The sequence below is a fragment of the Papaver somniferum genome, unplaced genomic scaffold (assembly GCF_003573695.1).
Source record: "Papaver somniferum cultivar HN1 unplaced genomic scaffold, ASM357369v1 unplaced-scaffold_135, whole genome shotgun sequence".
NCBI classification, from domain to species: Eukaryota; Viridiplantae; Streptophyta; class Magnoliopsida; order Ranunculales; family Papaveraceae; genus Papaver; species Papaver somniferum.
This window is the reverse complement of record NW_020622713.1, coordinates 7,004,284-7,023,169: the sequence shown is the minus strand read 5'-3', so window position 1 is coordinate 7,023,169 and position 18,886 is coordinate 7,004,284. Positions and strand designations below refer to the sequence as shown.

General features: G+C 36.7%; 1 protein-coding gene across 1 annotated transcript; it reads left to right on the top strand.

Moving 5' to 3' along the window:
• Nucleotides 1–5,630: 5,630 nt before the first annotated feature.
• LOC113333990 (mitochondrial import receptor subunit TOM20-2-like) lies at nucleotides 5,631–6,913 on the top strand. The gene is made up of 5 exons (XM_026580341.1): nucleotides 5,631–5,740; nucleotides 5,929–6,146; nucleotides 6,312–6,514; nucleotides 6,640–6,767; nucleotides 6,888–6,913. The coding sequence occupies exons 2-4, from the start codon at nucleotides 5,951–5,953 to the stop codon at nucleotides 6,748–6,750; spliced, it is 510 nt and encodes a 169-aa protein (XP_026436126.1). The 5' UTR covers nucleotides 5,631–5,740; nucleotides 5,929–5,950; the 3' UTR covers nucleotides 6,751–6,767; nucleotides 6,888–6,913.
• Nucleotides 6,914–18,886: the final 11,973 nt, after the last annotated feature.

Sequence of the window (18,886 nt, the reverse complement as noted above, 5' to 3'; positions counted from 1 at the left end):
ATGATATTCGTGTTGTTCATAACTTCTATGAGAATAAGTATACCTTTCTTCATGAAGGGTTTACTAAAGTTCTATGGCCTTTATAATCTTCTAATTCAGTCAAGGAACCATCAGATAAGAAGACAAATGTACTAGTTGCTACCATTGTTCATTCTTTACAACCAAATCATTCTTTGAGTTCTCATGAAGCTGATAAACAAATGGTGGAAATTCCAGACAAGGTACAACCTTTATTACCTTCTTTCAATGACTTATTTCCTACTGAATTACCCAATGTTTTGCCTCCATTAAGAGATCTACAACATCAGATAGACTTTATACCTGAAACTTATATTCTTAATCAACCTCATTATATGTTAAGTCCTAAAGAACATGAGATTTTACAAGGTCAGGTTGATGATTTGTTACAAAAAGGTTTGATAAGACTTTGCAAAAGTCCTTGTGCTAGTCCAGCCTTTTTAGTAGACAAAAAGGATGGTGGACATCGTATGTGTATAGACTGTAGAGCATTAAACAGAGTTACTATACCATATAGGTTTCCCATACCAAGAATTGATGACATGATAGATATGCTTTTGGGTGCTAAAGTGTTTACAAAGCTTGATTTACGTAGTGGGTATCATCAAATACGTATTCGAGAAGGTGATGAATGGAAAACAGCTTTCAAAACAAAAGAAGGTTTATATGAGTGGTTAATCATGCCTTTTGGATTATCTAATGCTTATAGTACTTTTATGCGCCTCATGAATCAAGTTCTGCAACCTTTTCTTGGAAAGTTTGTCATTGTATATTTTGATGACATACTGATTTTTAGCAAAAATGAAGAAGAGCATATTTCACATTTATCTCAAGTCTTTCAGGCACTGCAGGACAATGTTTTGTATGTGAATCTAAAGAAGTGCACTTTCTTTACAAACAAGGTCACTTTCTTGGGATATGTTGTGTCGGATACTGGTATTTCTGTGGATGATTCTAAAGTTAAGGCAATTGTGGATTTTCCTACTCCGACATCTATTCGTGAAGTAAGAAGTTTTCATGGGTTAGCTTCTTTCTATAGAAGATTTGTGAGAAACTTTAGTACCATTGCAGCTGGTTTGACAGATTGTTTGAAGTGTGATACTTTTGAGTGGACTGAAGAAGCAGATAAGAGCTTTAATCTTCTTAAGGAAAAATTGTGTAGTGCACCTGTTCTTTCCATGCCAAATTTTGATAAACCTTTTGAGATTCATTGTGATGCTTCTGTTGTTGGCATTGGTGTTGTGTTATCTCAGGAAGGACATCCAGTTGCATACTATAGTGAAAAGAATTCAGATACAAGGAAGAAGTGGTCTACTTATGAGTTGGAATTAATTGCTCTTGTTCAAGCTCTTAATAATTGGCATCCTTATCTTATTCACAGTGAATTTGTTGTCAATACTGATAATCAAGTTCTCAAGTTTTTGAAAACTTCAGCAAAGGTCAATAGGATGCATGATAGATGGTTATCTACTATTAACCAATATACTTTTTTCCATTAAACATCAAAGTGGGAAACTTAATCAAGTTGTTGATGCTTTGAGTAGGAGAGCTCATCTTCTGGTTACTCTTAAACATGAGAGTTTAGCCTTTGATTTCTTAAAAGATTTATATAGTGAAGACAAAGAATTTAAGCAACTTTGGGAAAAGTGTGTTTTTTCAACAGGAAGTATTGATGATTTTCTCATTCAAGAAGGGTTTCTCTTTAAAGGAAATCGTTTATGTATTCCACAATGTTCTCTATGTCTTCATCTCATCCAAGAATTACATGGCAGTGGCCTTGGTGGACATTTTGGACGTGATAAAACAATAGCTTTGGTTAAATAACGTTATTTTTGGCCTTCTATTAAAAGAGACGTTCAAAAGTACGTACAAAAATGCATGGTTTGTCAACAGTCTAAAGGTAATATTCAAAACACTGGCTTGTATACTCCTCTACCAATTCCTGAAGCTCCTTGGGTGGATATTAGCATGGATTTCGTGCTTGGTTTACCACGTACTGTGATGGGGAATGATTCTATTATGGTAGTTGTTGACTGTTACTCAAAGATGGCTCACTGCATAGCATGCAAGAAAACAACTGATGCATCCAATGTTGCTTATTTATTTTTCAAAGAAGTAGTACGTTTGCATGGAATTCCCAAAACAATTACTTCTGATCGAGATACTAAATTTTTGAGCTACTTTTGGAAGTCTTTATGGATGCGTTTGGGTACTAAACTTCAATATACTACAACTGCTCACCCTCAAACAGATGGAAAAACTGAAGTAGTCAATCGATCTTTAGGAAATATGATTAGAGCCAAGGTTATTGGAGGAAAAGAGAAGCAATGGGATAATCTCCTTCCACATATGGAATTTGCTTATAACACTTCAGTTAATCGATCTACATGTAAGACACCTTTTCAGATTGTTTATTCCAAGGTTCCTAATCATATTTTATATTTGGTGGTACTTCCCAAGCTGCGTAAATCAAATGCTAAGGAAGATAACTTTGTTGAGAAAGCTTCACTCATACATCAAGAGGTACAATCAAAGCTTGCAGATTCTAACAACAAGTACAAGGACGATGCCAATCAGCATAGAAGACTTAAAACTTTTGGTGAAGGAGAATTGGTTTTGATTCATCTCAGAAAAGAAAGATTTCCTACTGGTACTTATAACAAGACCAAGATGAAGAAATATGGACCATTCAAGATTTTGAAGAAAATCAGTGACAATGCTTATGTTATTGATCTTCCATCGACTTGGAACATCTCTAATATATTCAATGTGCAAGAAATATTCAACTTCCATGGAGAGAATGAAGTTCTTTCTATACTTTAACTCGAGGGAGAGTTTCTTTCAAGAAGAGGGGACTGATGTAGTACATCTTTCTTTGTATCAACAATGATTGTTGATCCTTTTCTTCTGTATCAACTGTAACAGTTGACCTCATGCTTTTGGATCAACTATGACTGTTGATCCCTTTACGTTGGATCAACTATGACTGCTGATCCCTTACGTCAGTTTAAGTTAGTTTGCTTCGCAAGTATTTCCTTTTCTAGTTTTCGTCAAACTCTTTCCTTTAATCAGTTCATGTAAGTCTATATAAAGGTTGGAACTCTTGTTTACAAGACACATCTTATTATCAATATTATTATCAAGTTTGTTTTTCAAACTTTTACCTTAGAATCTTGATCCTAAAATCAGTTTTCTATTAAGTTTCTGACGAAACTTAAACCTATCCTTGTTACCCTTATCTGTGCTACACTAACCTTAATCTGTCCTTGTCATCCTTTGTCTTTATAATTTCCATGGTATTGGCTATACAAAACCTTGTCACAAATGCCTTGTACTCTTTCATAGTTGGCCAAGTCATACCAATTGCAAATTCATCTGTCTCACATGTCCATGGCATATGGTCTTCACTTTCTTTATCTGCATACATATCATCATACTTGTCTGCAACCTTCCTATATTCTCCATATCTATATGGCTCAGCTGTCTCTTCTTCTTCTTCTAAGTCAGTTTCACAGTCAGATTCTTCATCAGGTTCACTGTATGAACTAAGTGACTGACTGCTATGGTAATCATCTTCAACTGGTAAATCATAAATGTCATGATAATCCAGATTAGTGCACTCAGGAAGTATATCCAGCTCTTCTTCATCAAACCCTTCATCATTTAATTCATCCAACTCATCACCATCTGATGTCTTTTTCTTACTTGCAGGTTCAGCTGTACTGTTATCATCCACAGTAGGTCTTTTCTGTGGTGTATGTTTCTTAGAAACCACTTTCTTTGAACCAAAGAAGTTCTTTCCAGGTGTATCTGGTGGCTGCTGACTCATCTGCTCATGTGGATGCTGACTTGTCTGCTCATGTGGCTGCTGACTTGTCTGCTCATGTGGCTGCTCAGGGAGTACCACATCATCATAGTCATCAATATCAAAAATTACTGGTCAACTTCAGACACCACTGTGTTGACGAACCAGCAACATCAACTTCAGACACCACTCGCGGAACATATGGCTGAACACCTACCCCACATCTTGACTAATAGGATCTGCATGAATCATAAACAAATGTACTTCAGGAATGCCTTCTTCTTGATATGAATCAGTCTAAAGCCTCAGCAAGTCTGGTTCATCATCTATGTCCAATAAAAAACCACCATCCAAATATTGAAAAGTAATCACCCCTCCCAGACCATTCAACTTGTCTCCCATACCAGCAATAAGATCTATCATACTCAAACAGTCACCATCAAAATTCTTATGACGAAATTCATGACCATTCATATAGTAGAAGAAGTGCAAACCCCCAATTGGTTGGTCAGGTGGCCAACGTCCACCATAATGAATCACCAGATCTTTCACACCATAATCCTTACTATCATTACAAACATACAAAAACACAGAATAAAAAAGTTCAGTTTCATTATCAAAACAATAACATCAAAAACTTACATTTTTTATAAACAAACTGAGATATATCATAATCATAACCATTATTATCAACCCAAAGAACAAAAACCCCAAAATAAAAAAAAACCTAACACAGAATCGATTAAACCCTAACACAGAATCGAGAATCGAAAGAAAAAAAACTTACAACATTTTAGTGAATTGCATGTCCAAATCCTTCTTCAAAACCCACTGTTCTTTCCTTGATCTTCTCTATCTCTTTCTCTGATTAAGATTTGCAGAAAGAAGGGTGGAATCGAAGAGAAAAGGGTTTCTCTCTCTGTCTCTCGAATCGTTTCTCTCTCTGTCTCTCTGTGAAATGGAAGATAATGGTTTCTCTCTCGCCTCTTATCCAATCAGTTAGGTGAGATTAGGGTACGCGTAACAAATCTAAGCCCAGATCTAATATAAACCGTTGATTTTCTAAAGGGTAATTTTGGGTTTTAATTTTCAGATATTTTTTTCTGACACGCACGTGAACTGCACGTGTTGTACTAAACTGCTCGGATACGGCACATCCAAGTTAAAGAGAGTTTTACCTATTATAAATCTCTAGGGGTAATGCAAATTAGATATCTTTAATCAGGGGGAAACGCAAAATCCCCCTACTTTTTTTCTTCTAGCTGTGGAGTCTGAGGGCTCTGAACACAAACAATAAGTTATGCAAATGCCCACTCACTTCAATTCTTATGTGAAGAACACCAAAATTTTGCTACATGTGTGCCGTATGTCATTTTGCAACTCCCGTATTATCCAACAATTGCTCCTTGGTTAATTGGAGAGTCTAGATTTGAAGTAGTCTAGGCTAAGTTTCGGAATCCAGTGCCTCGCGTGTATATAGTCAGACAGGCGCTAGCTAATTAGCTTTGTTTGCCGATTCCCTAGCAAAGCCTGAGTAGACCTGCTGCACAGGTATATTTGTGCTCTATAAGAGACTAATAGTACGTAGCATTGGACAGCTTGTTTGTTTTGAACATTTGAAACACATGCACACACGCAATCTCTCTCTGGCTCTTTTCTTTTCAAACGAAACTGAAAATGTACATTTTGTTGAGTGTAATAGATGCATGCATGATTTATTTTTGATGTCATCCCAGATTCCCAAGTACACCATTAAAGTCTCTTTAAACCGTTCAATCTCCCAATCTATCTGTCTCTCCCTCTCTCACACACTTTTCGTAAGTTATATACAAGCAACCCATCTCTTACCCACTCACTCGCTCTTCTTCATCTTCTTTTCTTCTTCTTGAGTTAGTTTCCTGTAAGCTAAACAAAGAGGTTAGTCACAAACTGTGTAGCTCTTGTTTTTGATGTTGTTTGCCCTCTCTTGTTGGGTAACGGGATAGCTTTCTTGAATGCAATGCTGTTGTTGTTGGCTTTGTTATCTTGTCTTTGTATATATATATATGGTGTTATGGTGTTAAACACTTGAACTTGTTACTTGCTGAAACCATTTGTCTTTGTAGGTGCTTACCAGCTCTTAACCAGATGGCGAACCCACTTCCTCGAATTCCGGCAGATATTGAACCTCGTCGGAATGAGTACCTCCTTCAGAGAATAGAAGAAGCAAGAGAAAAGAGACGCACAAATCCTAAAAATCATGGAAACCTCCTCCAATTGGGGGCAGCACTTTTAGAATTATCGCAAAGCCACACTCCCAGTGATCCTCAGGTTTCCCTCGATGGTATAGTTATATTTACCTTCATTGATCTTATTATCTCATGTAACTAATTCTTTTATTTAATAGTAGATCAGAGTCATCACAAAGAAATTTGTGAATTCCATCTTACAATTGAAGTATTTTTATTTTATATAACTAAGTTTTTACTTCAATTGCATTGCGTTGCAGAGTCCATCGATGTGTTAGACGAAGCACATCATCTAAACAAACAATCACATAACACTATGTGGTTATTGGGCAGCGCGTATGCTTTGCGTGCAACTCGTCCTGCACATATGCACCAATATGACTCTGGCTTTGCAAGCATGTACCTAAGAAAAGCACACGAAGGTGATCCAGGGAACCCACTTTATGCTCGAACTGTTCCCGTGGTATGTATCTTGTGTAATTTACTTTTATTTGAATATAATCTTGCATTGGATGGAGTCTTAGATTAGAATCTTGCATTGAATCGAATCTAATGTTGAATGACTTTCATTTTACTCATTTGTTTTAGGATCGTATGGAAGACATCCGGGAATTTTTCATTGATAACTGGCAGTGGGGTGCTCTTGGTGCCACTGCACTTGCTGGAATATGTGCAGCCATATGGGGCTCGCAAGGATAAGCTGGGTTGATGTTGATGTATGAATGATAATCAGTTCAGTTTCCTTGTATTCTTTTAATTGTGAATTAGCGTATATCTAGCTATTTATAAAAATACAAATTTATTCAGATTGGTCTTGACTTCTAGTAATGGTGCAGTGCAGGTGAAAGATGTACTCCCCCCCAAAAAAAAACAGTAGATGATGAGGAGTGGAAGCAAAGGGTTCAACATGGATGCAGTGAATGTTGTTTATGGTTTAGTAGGTGTTGTGGAATTACTCGTAGTGCTTGTTCAAGGATTGCTTTCTTATTTTGATAATTATTAGTGTACTTTTGCTAAACATGCCGGTTACTTAATGCTTCTAGTGTTTGGAATTACAATCTTGCCAAATCTTTGTTAAACTCTCATGATTTTGAAAATTAAGCAGTCTGAGTAAAAAAACGGAATAAAACAGTGTCAAACAGAAAAACTCTGGTGCGCAGCCATACTACATGAGAAGACTAGGAGCAATGGAGGAGAAACAGCCTACGCTACCCTTCTCATTGAACAAAACAAACAACACAGTGATCAGCTTCGATAGTTTGATCTGTTTTTTAACATGCCAATTGATCAATTTTCAAAGTCCTTTTTTAACCCCGACTGAGATACCCATAAAAAATTGATTAAAATTCTAAGCAGGAACTAACATTGAAATATCACAGATTTTCTTATGTCAATAAATATAAACCCTAACTCCACCGATCACAAATATCTACTACCAGAAAAGAGAAAAGAACCCAAATAGATCGGATGTTCCCTAGTTTCTTAGTATCTTCTTTTTGATCATCAGCGTCTAGATCTCCTGTTTCTGAATCCAGAATAAATTTCCCCAAAAACTTTAGAAAACATATAAAACCCAACAGTACAGACGAGATAAGTCATATTCCTGGCTTGCTGATTCTCTATGGCTTCACAAAGTGCTTCATATTCTTCTATTCCACCCTTCTTCACTACCGCCTTTGACGACGACTCACCACCACCCATCACGACGGCTAGACAGAGATATCTTTGTTCCTTTTTGTAGATCCAGAACAGACTAGAACTTGCCACAGAGAGAGAAACAAACACGTATAGAGAGATTGGGAAAGTTTTATATCACTTAACTTCGTGCTGTGTTGCTAACTCATTGGTTCTTTATTTTCATACGGATCGCCATCCACAGCCATCCATATGATCATATAGATATGTGGCTAAGAAAAATGGCAATCATTGGGTTTGTGTGCGGCTTCTTTCTGGAGGCCCAAGGCCAATCTGAAAAAACAACGCTCCGTTAAACGGTGACAAGCTTTTTAGGTATGGGATATATCCTACGCGGTGTTGAAAAGATTAATTTACCCTTTCATGGAGAAATAGAAATCAGATTTCTGACAATAAAAACCTGACATTTTTAGGGGCGATCCCGAAACAATTAGGGGCTGACATAAAAAGACAAAAAAACATCATCCAAACGTAAAATGTAGCCATTTCTTATCTCCTGTATTTTTAATGGCTAAACTACTCTTTACAATCGGTAGATAACTTCACAGTCGGGAAGTTAATCCACAATCGGGAGTCAATTTAGTTTATATAACTTCCGAATATAAAGTATTCCCAAAATAAAATCCTTTATCTTTTGAATTTTGATTATCCTATAATCAATAATAAATTTTTTTATCTTGACTCCCGATTAAAGTACACCTTTGACTAAAATGCTACCATAATCAGTAGTGAATTTAGTTTATTTAACTCCCGAATATAGAGTAGCCCCAAAATAAGATTTTGCAAAAATTCTCAATTTTTTGAATTTTGGTTGAGCCTATAATCGGTAGTAAATGAAGTTGTACTGACCTCCGATTATACAGTAGATCTCTTTACCGAAATCCTACCATAATCGGCTGTCAAGATAGTTCATATAACTACCGAATATAGAGTGGCCCCAAAATGTGATTTTGCAAAAATTCTCAATTTTTTAAATTTTGGTTGAGCCTATAATCGGAAGTAAATGAAGTTATCTTGACCTCCGATTATACAGTAGATCTATTTACCGAAATCCTATCATAATCGGCAGTCAAGATAGTTCATATAACTACCGAATATAGAGTTGCCCCAAAATGTGATTTCGCAAAAATCCTCAATTTTTTGAATTTTGGTTGAGCCTATAATCGGTAGTAAATGAAGTTATCCTGACTTCTGATTATACAGTGACTCTCTTTGCAAATATCCTACCATAATCGGTAGGCAAGGTAATTCATATAACTACCGAATATAGAGTTTTCCCAAAATGTGATTTTGCAAAAATCCTCAACTTTTTGAATTTTGGTTGAGCCTATAATCGGTAGTAAATGAAGTTATCCTGACTTCCGATTATACGGTGACTCTCTTTGAAAATATCCTACCATAATCGGTAGTCAAGGTAGTTCATATAACTACCGAATATAGAGTTTCCCCAAAATATGATTTTGCCAAAATCATCTATTTTTTGAATTTTGGTTGAGCCTATAATCGGTAGTAGATGAGGTAAAATCCTGACTTCCGATTGTACATGGCTCTCTTTGCAAATATTCAACCATATTCGGTGGTCAAAATAGTTTATATAACTACCGTATACAGAGTAGCCCAAAAATGAGATTTTACAAAAATCCTTTTTATTTTTATTTTTATTTTGATTGAGCCTGTAATCGGTAGTAAATGAATTTATCGTTAACTTCCGATTAATAGTATCCCCAAATGCGCATTTAGCACAAATTTGTATCAATCGGTAGTATATTTGTGTTATTTAACTACCGATTTAATATTAACAATCGGACACAAAATAACTTCCGATTACGGAAGGGAATTAACGTATTTTTCTATCTTTTGGACATCCCTTAACCTTGGCTATGAGTTGGGAATAAAAAAATCGCCCCTGATTCTTTTGGGGTCGCCCCTAAAAATGCCAGGAATAAAAACTCAATGGAACTTAAAGTTCACAGTGTTTTTTTCGTGGAAAAAAAAAAGACTCCAGAGAGCCTCTAGATTCGTTAAGGATTAAAACAAGTCATTAGTGAACCTTCAAATACAAGGTTTTTTGCTAGGATGGTATTATAAAAGGCAATGTAGCATTCACTAGTGGAAATGGGGGTTAAAATGACCCACAGATTCGATCCTCATTGACGGTCAACAGACCGCGGACCGGTCAAGACGGTCATTGCTGTGATAAATTTCGGGAGCTCATCCCAGAGCGCTAAAAACAGTCATTATATAAAAAAATTAATTACGCCTGTGTCCCGATTCATTAACCCACACCACAACCGATGATCCTAGATTTTCTTATAGTTTGGATTTTCTGGGGCCCATCCTTTTGATGGTCACGATTAACCAAACTGGAGTGAATGTATAAGCTAAACATATTTCTTCTTTTACCTCACCCATATCTTCTTTATGTTTCCTATCTACCCTGTCAAAAGAGAACGAAGCTCAGTTCTCTTTCATCCTCTCACAGCCGCACCTCAAACGCTTCTCTAACTCATTTATCTTAGGGTTTGATAATCATGTCTACCCGTGCTAATAGAAATAGAAGTGAAGGTGGTTAATCAGGAAGTAGAAGAAGACATTGGGTTGAATCTGAAAAATCTGAAACCAGTGAATCTCACAGTATTGTTGTTGATTAGAGATTCATAGTATCTTGTTTTAAGGAATATCATACATGACAAGTTTTTTTAATTTGATTTTTCTCTTGTATTTTAATTTTGGGGTTAGGGTTTTGATTTTACAATTTTTAGGGCTCGATTGTTGGATGAGTTTGAATGTTTTGTGTTATTTGTTCTTGATTTGAAAGTGTGCTCTTGCTGAATCAGATTCGAAAAGGCCTTTGTCGATTTTCAGAAAAGAAGATTGAAGAATAGTTACTGCTGTCTGCTGCAGATGATGAGATTATGGAGGTTAATGTCTTTGAAACCCCTGATTAAAGATATTAAAGCTCTTACTTTTGGTTAGTATTCAGTTTCTTCTACCAATCTTCAATTTTTTATTTAATTTTGATTTTTGTTTTAATTTTAGGTTTTATGGGTTTTGGTTTTAATTTCTTTGTGTTTTGTGTGGTTATAGATGTGGAAGAATTTTCCACGCACTGCAATCCTGGTGATTTTTAATTTTGGGCTATTTTCATGTTCTTCGGGTTTTTCTTGATTTTTAGTTATCAATGTTGGTATGATTAGTAAATTAGGGTTGATTTGGGGGGGTGGGGGGGGGGTGGTGGTTCTGATTAGGGTTTTTGTTTTCTTGATTTTTGATGTCCTGATTTGACCGAATTAGAGGATTTGATGTGATTTGATTTTGATTAGCGGGGGGTCTGGTTAGGGTTTTTGTTTTCTTGATTTTTGATGTCCTGATTTGACCGAATTAGAGGATTTGATGTGATTTGATTTTGATTAAGAATTGTTAGTGTTTGAAGAGGGTTTTAGTTTGGTGTTTTAAATTGAGTATGATTGTGTGTTATGTTAGAGTGAGATAATGGGTTTTGATACTCAAGAATGACCTATGCATATGATTCTTGTAGTTAAATTCTGGGATTGTTGCTCAAATGGAGTTGTAGTAGTCAAATTCTAGGGTTGATGCTCAAATTGAGTTTATAAATTGGTTGGGTTACGCCTTGGTTTAGAATTGTTGGAAATGCATCATTGGTGGAAATGCAATTTTAGCTTAGGGATGATAGTGAAAGATGATTTATGTCCCTTCTTCTTAAATATTGCTCTATTTATGTGTTGTATGCATGTCTAACAAACTAATCTGCCTAAATTTAGGACCTATCCGGTGTATGGTTCAGCAACATGTGGATCCAAACCAGTGGCATGCTGCAATATGTATAGATATAATGGAGGTTATAAAGCCTATGGATGTGTTTTGGATGCTAAAGATCCTAACTGTAGATGGTGGATTTTTGACAAAGGCTAAATTCGTAAACTCATAATTATACGAAACTCCGATTCAACAATCGGACGTGAGTATCGAGACACGAGTCTCTCATCGAATTCTCAACGGAGAGTACTTTCTCTCAGAGTACATGTAGATATGTAGTCTCACGACTGGACAACGGCATATCTCATGAATACTGAATACTTTCAGTGATTATTTCTATATAGCATCACGAGATGGACAGCTCCTAGACAGCTTGCTCTACTAGTATAGAGAGATAACATCTTGAGGAACAAACAACGAGTTTACCCTGACTATATAAAGGATATGACTTACCGACAAGCTCATATCGGGATAATTAATGCTCCTAGACAACTTGCTCTGCTAGTATAGAGCCACAAAGTTAATTATTCCTAATTAAGATTGATTCTGCCGTGACATTCACTACTGAATTCCCGGAGTAATCTATTATTGCTCCTATTCCATGGTCGAATCCACAACTGGTCCCATGAAATGGCAATAACAATTGTTCCGATTCTATGATCGAATCCACAGCTTGATCTCATAGAATAGCAATAACTATATTATCTCATTACTCCGATTTCATGATCGAATCCACAACTGATTTCATAAATGGTAATAGATAAACCTTAATTACTCCGATTCTATGGTCGAATCTACGATCCCATGGAATGGTACTACTCACTTTATTATTCTGAATTCGTAATCGAATCCTCAGCTGATCCTATGAATTAATAATAAACATCTTAATACTCAGTTTTGTGAATTATTCTCCACTGAATTCCACAATTAGTAATAAATAATCAACAACCGGGAGTCTGAGCTACTATAAGTAAGCCCCAATTCGAATGGTGAAGTTGTATTCAACGATGATACACTAACAGTCACCGCAAGAACGAGTATTTCAAAAATACAAAAAAAACGATGAACTTATGCAAAATAGAGAAGAAAATAATAAATAATTAAAAATATTGACCAGGGTGCTGGGAGCACGGACACACGACCGACCGTGCCGTGGTCAATCCCACGCCAGTTTTATATTTTTAATGCATTTTAGTTATTTTCCATGATTTGATGAAAATCCTCTCATTTTATCAAATCTCCTTCGTCTCGAGGAAACTCTTCGGTTTCATGGTACTTCCATAAATTCATAAAAAATAATATGAAATTAAGGAAAGGAGTGTGGGGCGTGACCATTGGCCAACCGGCCATGCCTTGGTCCCAACCGGCCCCACACCCACGGTTCCTTATTATTTTATTATTATTATTATTTCTCTAATTTCATGAAAAAACTCCTTGATTTCATGGTATTTTTGCACAAATCACCAAATAATAATAAATAATATAAATTATGAAAACTTGTGGGACCGGGCCTTGGTCGGCCGGCCATGCCCTAGCCGGTCCCACACGCCCCTTTGTTTTACTATTTTATTATTAGTTTTCCTTGAATTCATCAAATTCCTTGATTTCATGGTATTTCTCTCAAATTAGGAAAAATTCCCTCAAATCATCAAAAATACCTAAAAAATATTAAAAAATTATGAAAACTCGTGGGACCGGGCCCAAGCCGGCCGGCCATGCCTCCACGGTCCCACACTCCCTTGTTTTTATTATTTTCATATTTTTTTGCTTCCCTGAACTCATGAAAACTCTTTCAGTTCATGGAAACTCCCTAAATTCATCAAATTTCTCAAAATTCATGAATTTTTCATAAAATCATTATAAAATTAGGGAAACTCGTGGGACCGGGCCCTAGCCGGCCGGCCATGCCTTCCACGGTCCCACACGCCCTTGTTTTATTATTTTAATATTTTTTGCTTCCTTGAACTCATGAAAACTCCTTCAATTCATGGAAACTCCCAAAATTCATCAAATTTCTCAAAATTCATGAATTTTTCATAAAATCATCAAAATATTAGAAAATTAAGGAAAAGGCACCACGGGACCGTGGTCACGACCGGCCGACAATTCCTTGACCACGGCGGTCCCACGCCTCCTCATTCCTTATTTTACAATTATTTTTCATCATCTCATGGTGTTTCGTCGAAACCCTAATTTTGGCATATTTTCTCGAATGGATGCTCAATTGCACGCCAGAAAATATCAAAATTCTCAGGACTGAGACATGGATGCCTTGGGGACACGAGCATGCTATCTTGACCGACCAAGATTGACTCTTTGGCTCACGGAAGCCAGTCCCATCAATTTTCACAGTTTTGACCTAATTTGCACAATTGCTCGTATTAGGTCCAAAACTCTCCCAAACACTTTGGATTTTCATGAAGTGATCGTCAGGAGGTCACGGGACAACACAGGGACGGTTTCATGACTCCATGGTCGGTCCCTCGCCTCATCATAATTAATTAGGTTTTCTCACCTAAGGCTCAGACGAGTATTTTCGAATAAATGATTAAGCCAGCATTTAATCATTCTTTCACCAACAAATCGTCAACTCTTTAGGAGTTTTTCGTATTTGCTCACGTGAGCATATGGACACTACATGGTTGATCCACGGTCCCATGTAGTCGCTCCCTCCTTCGTCCCATGGTTTAAATTCTGACGAACCATGAATTGATCATCAATTAATCAAATTAAGGTTTCTAAATCCAAGGATCATCATTCCAGATTCTAACCTTAATAATTTTATAACGACCTCATGGTCATTAATTTTATTAATTATGCTCGATTCAACGACCGATATTCTAATTAATATTTTTGGTACGCTGCCAATAATCCATCAGAAGAGCAACACATTCTCAGACGATCAAATATTCAACAATTCATCACATGAGCAACACTTTCTCAGATGATAAATATTTGTTCAAACCAAGGAATATTGGTTCAACAATCAATATTCAACGATCCACCGAATGAGCAATACTTTCTCACGTCGTAAGAACTATACCTCTGTCTCATGACATGTTCAATTCACGAGTTTCAGAACATCATGTTCAACTCAGCAACTACATGGACTCATCGTCCCATCAAACCATGAAATCATCAATTGACTAACGAACCACGAGATGTCAATCGTGTCACTTGGGGGGATATCACTTAGGGTTTTGGTCTGGCGGTCTACGGCACGTGTGTTCAAACACACGATGGAATGTGAGCAATTCGTGCAATCAGTTAAAGGAATTCACGAGGTAGTGGGTGGGAAATCGACCAAGTCTCCACACGTTAAGCAACTGGTTTCAAACACGATCTCCACTTCCCCACTCCTTGATTCCATCAACTGTCACACTTCATGGAATCATGGTGTCTACAATTCCAGCAATATAAATAAGTCTCTGAATCATGATTGAATCATCAACAGAATCATGAATCTCACGTCTAATCGACAACACGAGATCATCAATTCATCAATTGAGCAACTACTCTCAATTGATAAATTTCAATCACTCGGAGCTTATCTTATTTGAAATTCACTAACCACAATCTTTGATTACCATCGATTCCACACATTCCTCAGCTTCCCTCCTACAGATCAACCCATCCTCTCTTGTGACTGAATTTACTCTGGAACGGTCATTGTCTTGATTTAGGCCAGAGTACTACAGATTGATCTCTCGAATCTAAAGCACCCCCTTTGCAGCAGTGCATCTGTGTGAGGTTTAACATTTCGCTCGGTTTGAGGAGTCTCCTCCGTACGGTCGTCTCCTCAATTCCTTAAATACCAGCAAATCGTTTTTCCCCATCTACAGATTGGCGACCACAATGGGAGATTAATCTCTCGGTTGCAATCTGATGAGTTCCAAATATTGTATATATTTGCACCTTTTTATTGGTATTTAACTCATCATTTGTGCACTAACGCTCCATTTTATCCCATATTCTGTGTTTTCGTTGTTTTCAAGAATAAATACTTTTCTTAATTAATCTACGGTTGGTGATGAATGGTTCTAACGGAAGATAGATAAGTATTATAATCCTGTTAACTCTTGGTAATGACGAAGGATTCCTTAATCACCTCTTTTCTTTATTGTCTCTTTATTTATCTTAAAACCAATCCCCCTTTGTTGTTTATTTTATTTTGCTAATTAAAATAACCTATCAATTACACAGCTCTCTGTGGGAACGATCTCTTACTACCGCTATATTATTTGTTAATTAGCGGGGAATATATTTATTAATTTATTGATCCTACGACAGCCCATCAGGAGTGCGGCTGTGGAATATTGTAGGCGTTTTCTTGTATCTTTATAAACTCCTTGATGAATACACTAATTTTCGACTATGTGAAATCATCGAAACAAAGTTGACATGTTCTCTATTGGTCATGAAGTATCTATATGAGAATTTCATTATGATCCCATTAGTTTTCGTACCTTTGCCAATTTATATTGACAAAAATGGAGAGAATTAATGTGTAGTTCACACTAAAAATACATATGGTTTACAGATCATTATGTAAGGGGGAGTGGTTTTCATTGTGAGATGAAGTATTGACTAAGGGGGAGTGATACATATCACAATAGTATTGTTGTCAAAGTTGTGATACAATTGGACTTTGATGTTGTGTGATAATACTATGAAACTGTATAACAATGATTGAGAGCTACTGTTTTCTCATTGTTATATCTACAGATCTTCAACAACTATGATGCTAAGTTGAACACGTTCAGGATCACTGGAGTACTTGGAAGTGACGAAGATTTCGAGTAATGTTAAAGAACCAAGGAAATCAAGCATTTGGATGAGAAGCTACAAAGTTTATTTATTTTGTAATCCATATGTATTGATAGTTTTGTCAATAAAATTGACAAGGGGGAGATTGTTAGAGCACTGCTCGGTCGAACTCGCAAGCGATGCTATCTCAAGCTTGTTTGCCAAGTTTAGTTTCCAAAGGGGAGATTGTGGAACTCGATCAACAAAAGGTATGTGGAGACTTGAACTCATCTATCACTCAAAACTCTATCTACTCTATCCCCTATTTGAGACAAAATTCGTATAGCTTTATAGACTTCGATTATACACATTTGATATTTCGAGCTGAGTTTGACTCGCTTACATATTTCTCGAAATATATGTTAGCAAGCTTTCACTTTAATCAAGTTCATCTTATATTCTTGACGAAAGTCAAAATATGATCATGTGAAAATCTCTTTGTAACATCTTTCGTATTGATTATTCAATCACTTGAACATTGCTTTGAAGCTAATAGTTTGTGTGAGACAACAATTGTCGTCTTCTAAGAATGTTTCAATGATTGAAATGAGAGTTGTTAGAGCATAGATCGGTCGACCTCGCATGTGTTGCTATATCATGCATGTTTGTCAATGTTAGTGATCAAAACTATGAGTCTTGATTTCTAGTCTATTATAGCTAAGTCTCGGACTAGGATAGAAAAGTGTAGTTGAGCTCAAGGACTTCATGGCGATTCATCATACAACGACGAAGATCTACACAAGGAACCGTGGAACTTCATCAACAAAAAGGTATGTGGAGACTTGAACTTATCTATCACTCAAAAGTCTATCTATTCTATCTCCTACTTCTTATGAGACAAAAATTCGTATGCTATATAGAATAGATCATACACATTTGACATTTCGAGCTGAGTATTCACTACTTATCTTTTTCTCAAAATCGTGTGTTGGTAAAGCGTCTCGATTTGATCAAGTTTATCTTCACCTAGTGACGAAAGTCATGAAAAGTTTCAATTATTTTGAGAATTGCTCTGACGTGAAACGGTCTATGAATAATGGATATATAACGTCCTCTGAGAATGTCTCAATGATTGGAATGAGAGTTTAGATTACCTAACCATGTATTCCTTAATCCGAAGTTTTTGAACTTTGTTGATTGAGAGAAACCGGAGGAATTGGCTTTGCCAAGTCCGCGAACTCAGTTTGCAAATTCAGTCCGCGAACTGACGGAAGTTCTCTTGCCGAGAATTTCTGCTGGGATTTCTCAAAAACTCATTTGCGTGTTTAGTCCGCGAACCTAGTCCGCGAACTAGCGGAAGTCTCTTTGCCGAGATTTTCTGCTAAGTTTGGAAAACTCTGCCGATTGCCTTAGGTCCGCGAACTTGTTTGAGAGCTTAAGTGCTTATGATCTAAAGATGTGCTCTGAACATGAAACTTAAATTACTAAGGAATGCTTTATGCAAACCGTGGTTGTAAATTTCATGAGCCGATTCATCGATTCGAATCATCTTTGTTTCAATTGTGTCTTGTGTAGTTACATAAGATCTCGTAGCAATTGAACAAGTCTCTAACTAGTTCATTTGAGTCAATTGAACTAGTTATGGTGAAGAAGAACTAGGTTAATATGAATTGCTCATATGGTTAACCTTTTGGGTTACTATGTTGAACCAACATACACGTACACGTTTGGACACGGTTTTCACAAACCCAGTAAACGTATACCCAAGTGTGTATGACAAGCTAAGTTTTCGATCTAACGGTTGAGAAATATTAGCTTGAATATAAATCAGGTTTTCATCTAACGGTGAATATGGATTGCTTTGTAACTAAGGAAAAACCCTGATTTGAAGGCTATATATAGGAGACATCTAGCATTGTGCAAAACTAATCCTCACACGTCTGTGTGATACTAGTACGCTCGCTAGAGTCGATTCTCCTTTAACCTTTGGTTTTCTTCTCTAAAACCAGGTTAACGACTTAAAGACTTCATTGGGATTGTGAAGCCAGACCGATACTACTTTTATTGTAGTTGTGTAATCTGATCTTGCATCTTCTATCGTACGAGTACAATCTTTGATTGGCTTGAGATCGTGAGAGTTCTCCGATAGGCAAGATAAAGAAGTCATAAACATCTTCGTCTCATTTTTTGTAATTCCTCGACAAACCGCTTGTGTAGTCAAGAAGGATTTTTGAGAGGTGATTGATTAATATAGGCTGTTCTTCGGGAATATAAGACCGGTTTATCAATTGGTTCATGTTCACCTTGATTTTATATTTTAAGACGGAACAAAACCTAGGGTTTTTCTGTGGGAGACAGATTTATTCTTTGATAGACTTTTCTGTGTGAGACAGATTTGTTTATTATCAAGTCTGCGATTTTGGATTGCAACAACTCTTAGTTGTGGGTGAGATCAGCTAAGGGAATCAAGTGTGCAGTATCCTGCTGGGATCAGAGGCGTAGGAGTACAACTGTACCTTGAATTAGTGGGAGACTGATTGGGGTTCCACTATAGTCTAGTCCGAAGTTAGCTTGGAGTAGGCTAGTGTCTGTAGCGGCTTAATACAATGTGTATTCA

Bases quoted from the DNA above. Each gene is read 5' to 3' on its own strand.
- LOC113333990 (XM_026580341.1), top strand. From the start codon at position 5,951: ATGGCGAACCCACTTCCTCGAATTCCGGCAGATATTGAACCTCGTCGG. The intron at 6,147-6,311 runs GTATAGTTATAT...ATTGCGTTGCAG, and splicing joins TCCTCAGGTTTCCCTCGATG to AGTCCATCGATGTGTTAGAC. The intron at 6,515-6,639 runs GTATGTATCTTG...CATTTGTTTTAG, and splicing joins ATGCTCGAACTGTTCCCGTG to GATCGTATGGAAGACATCCG.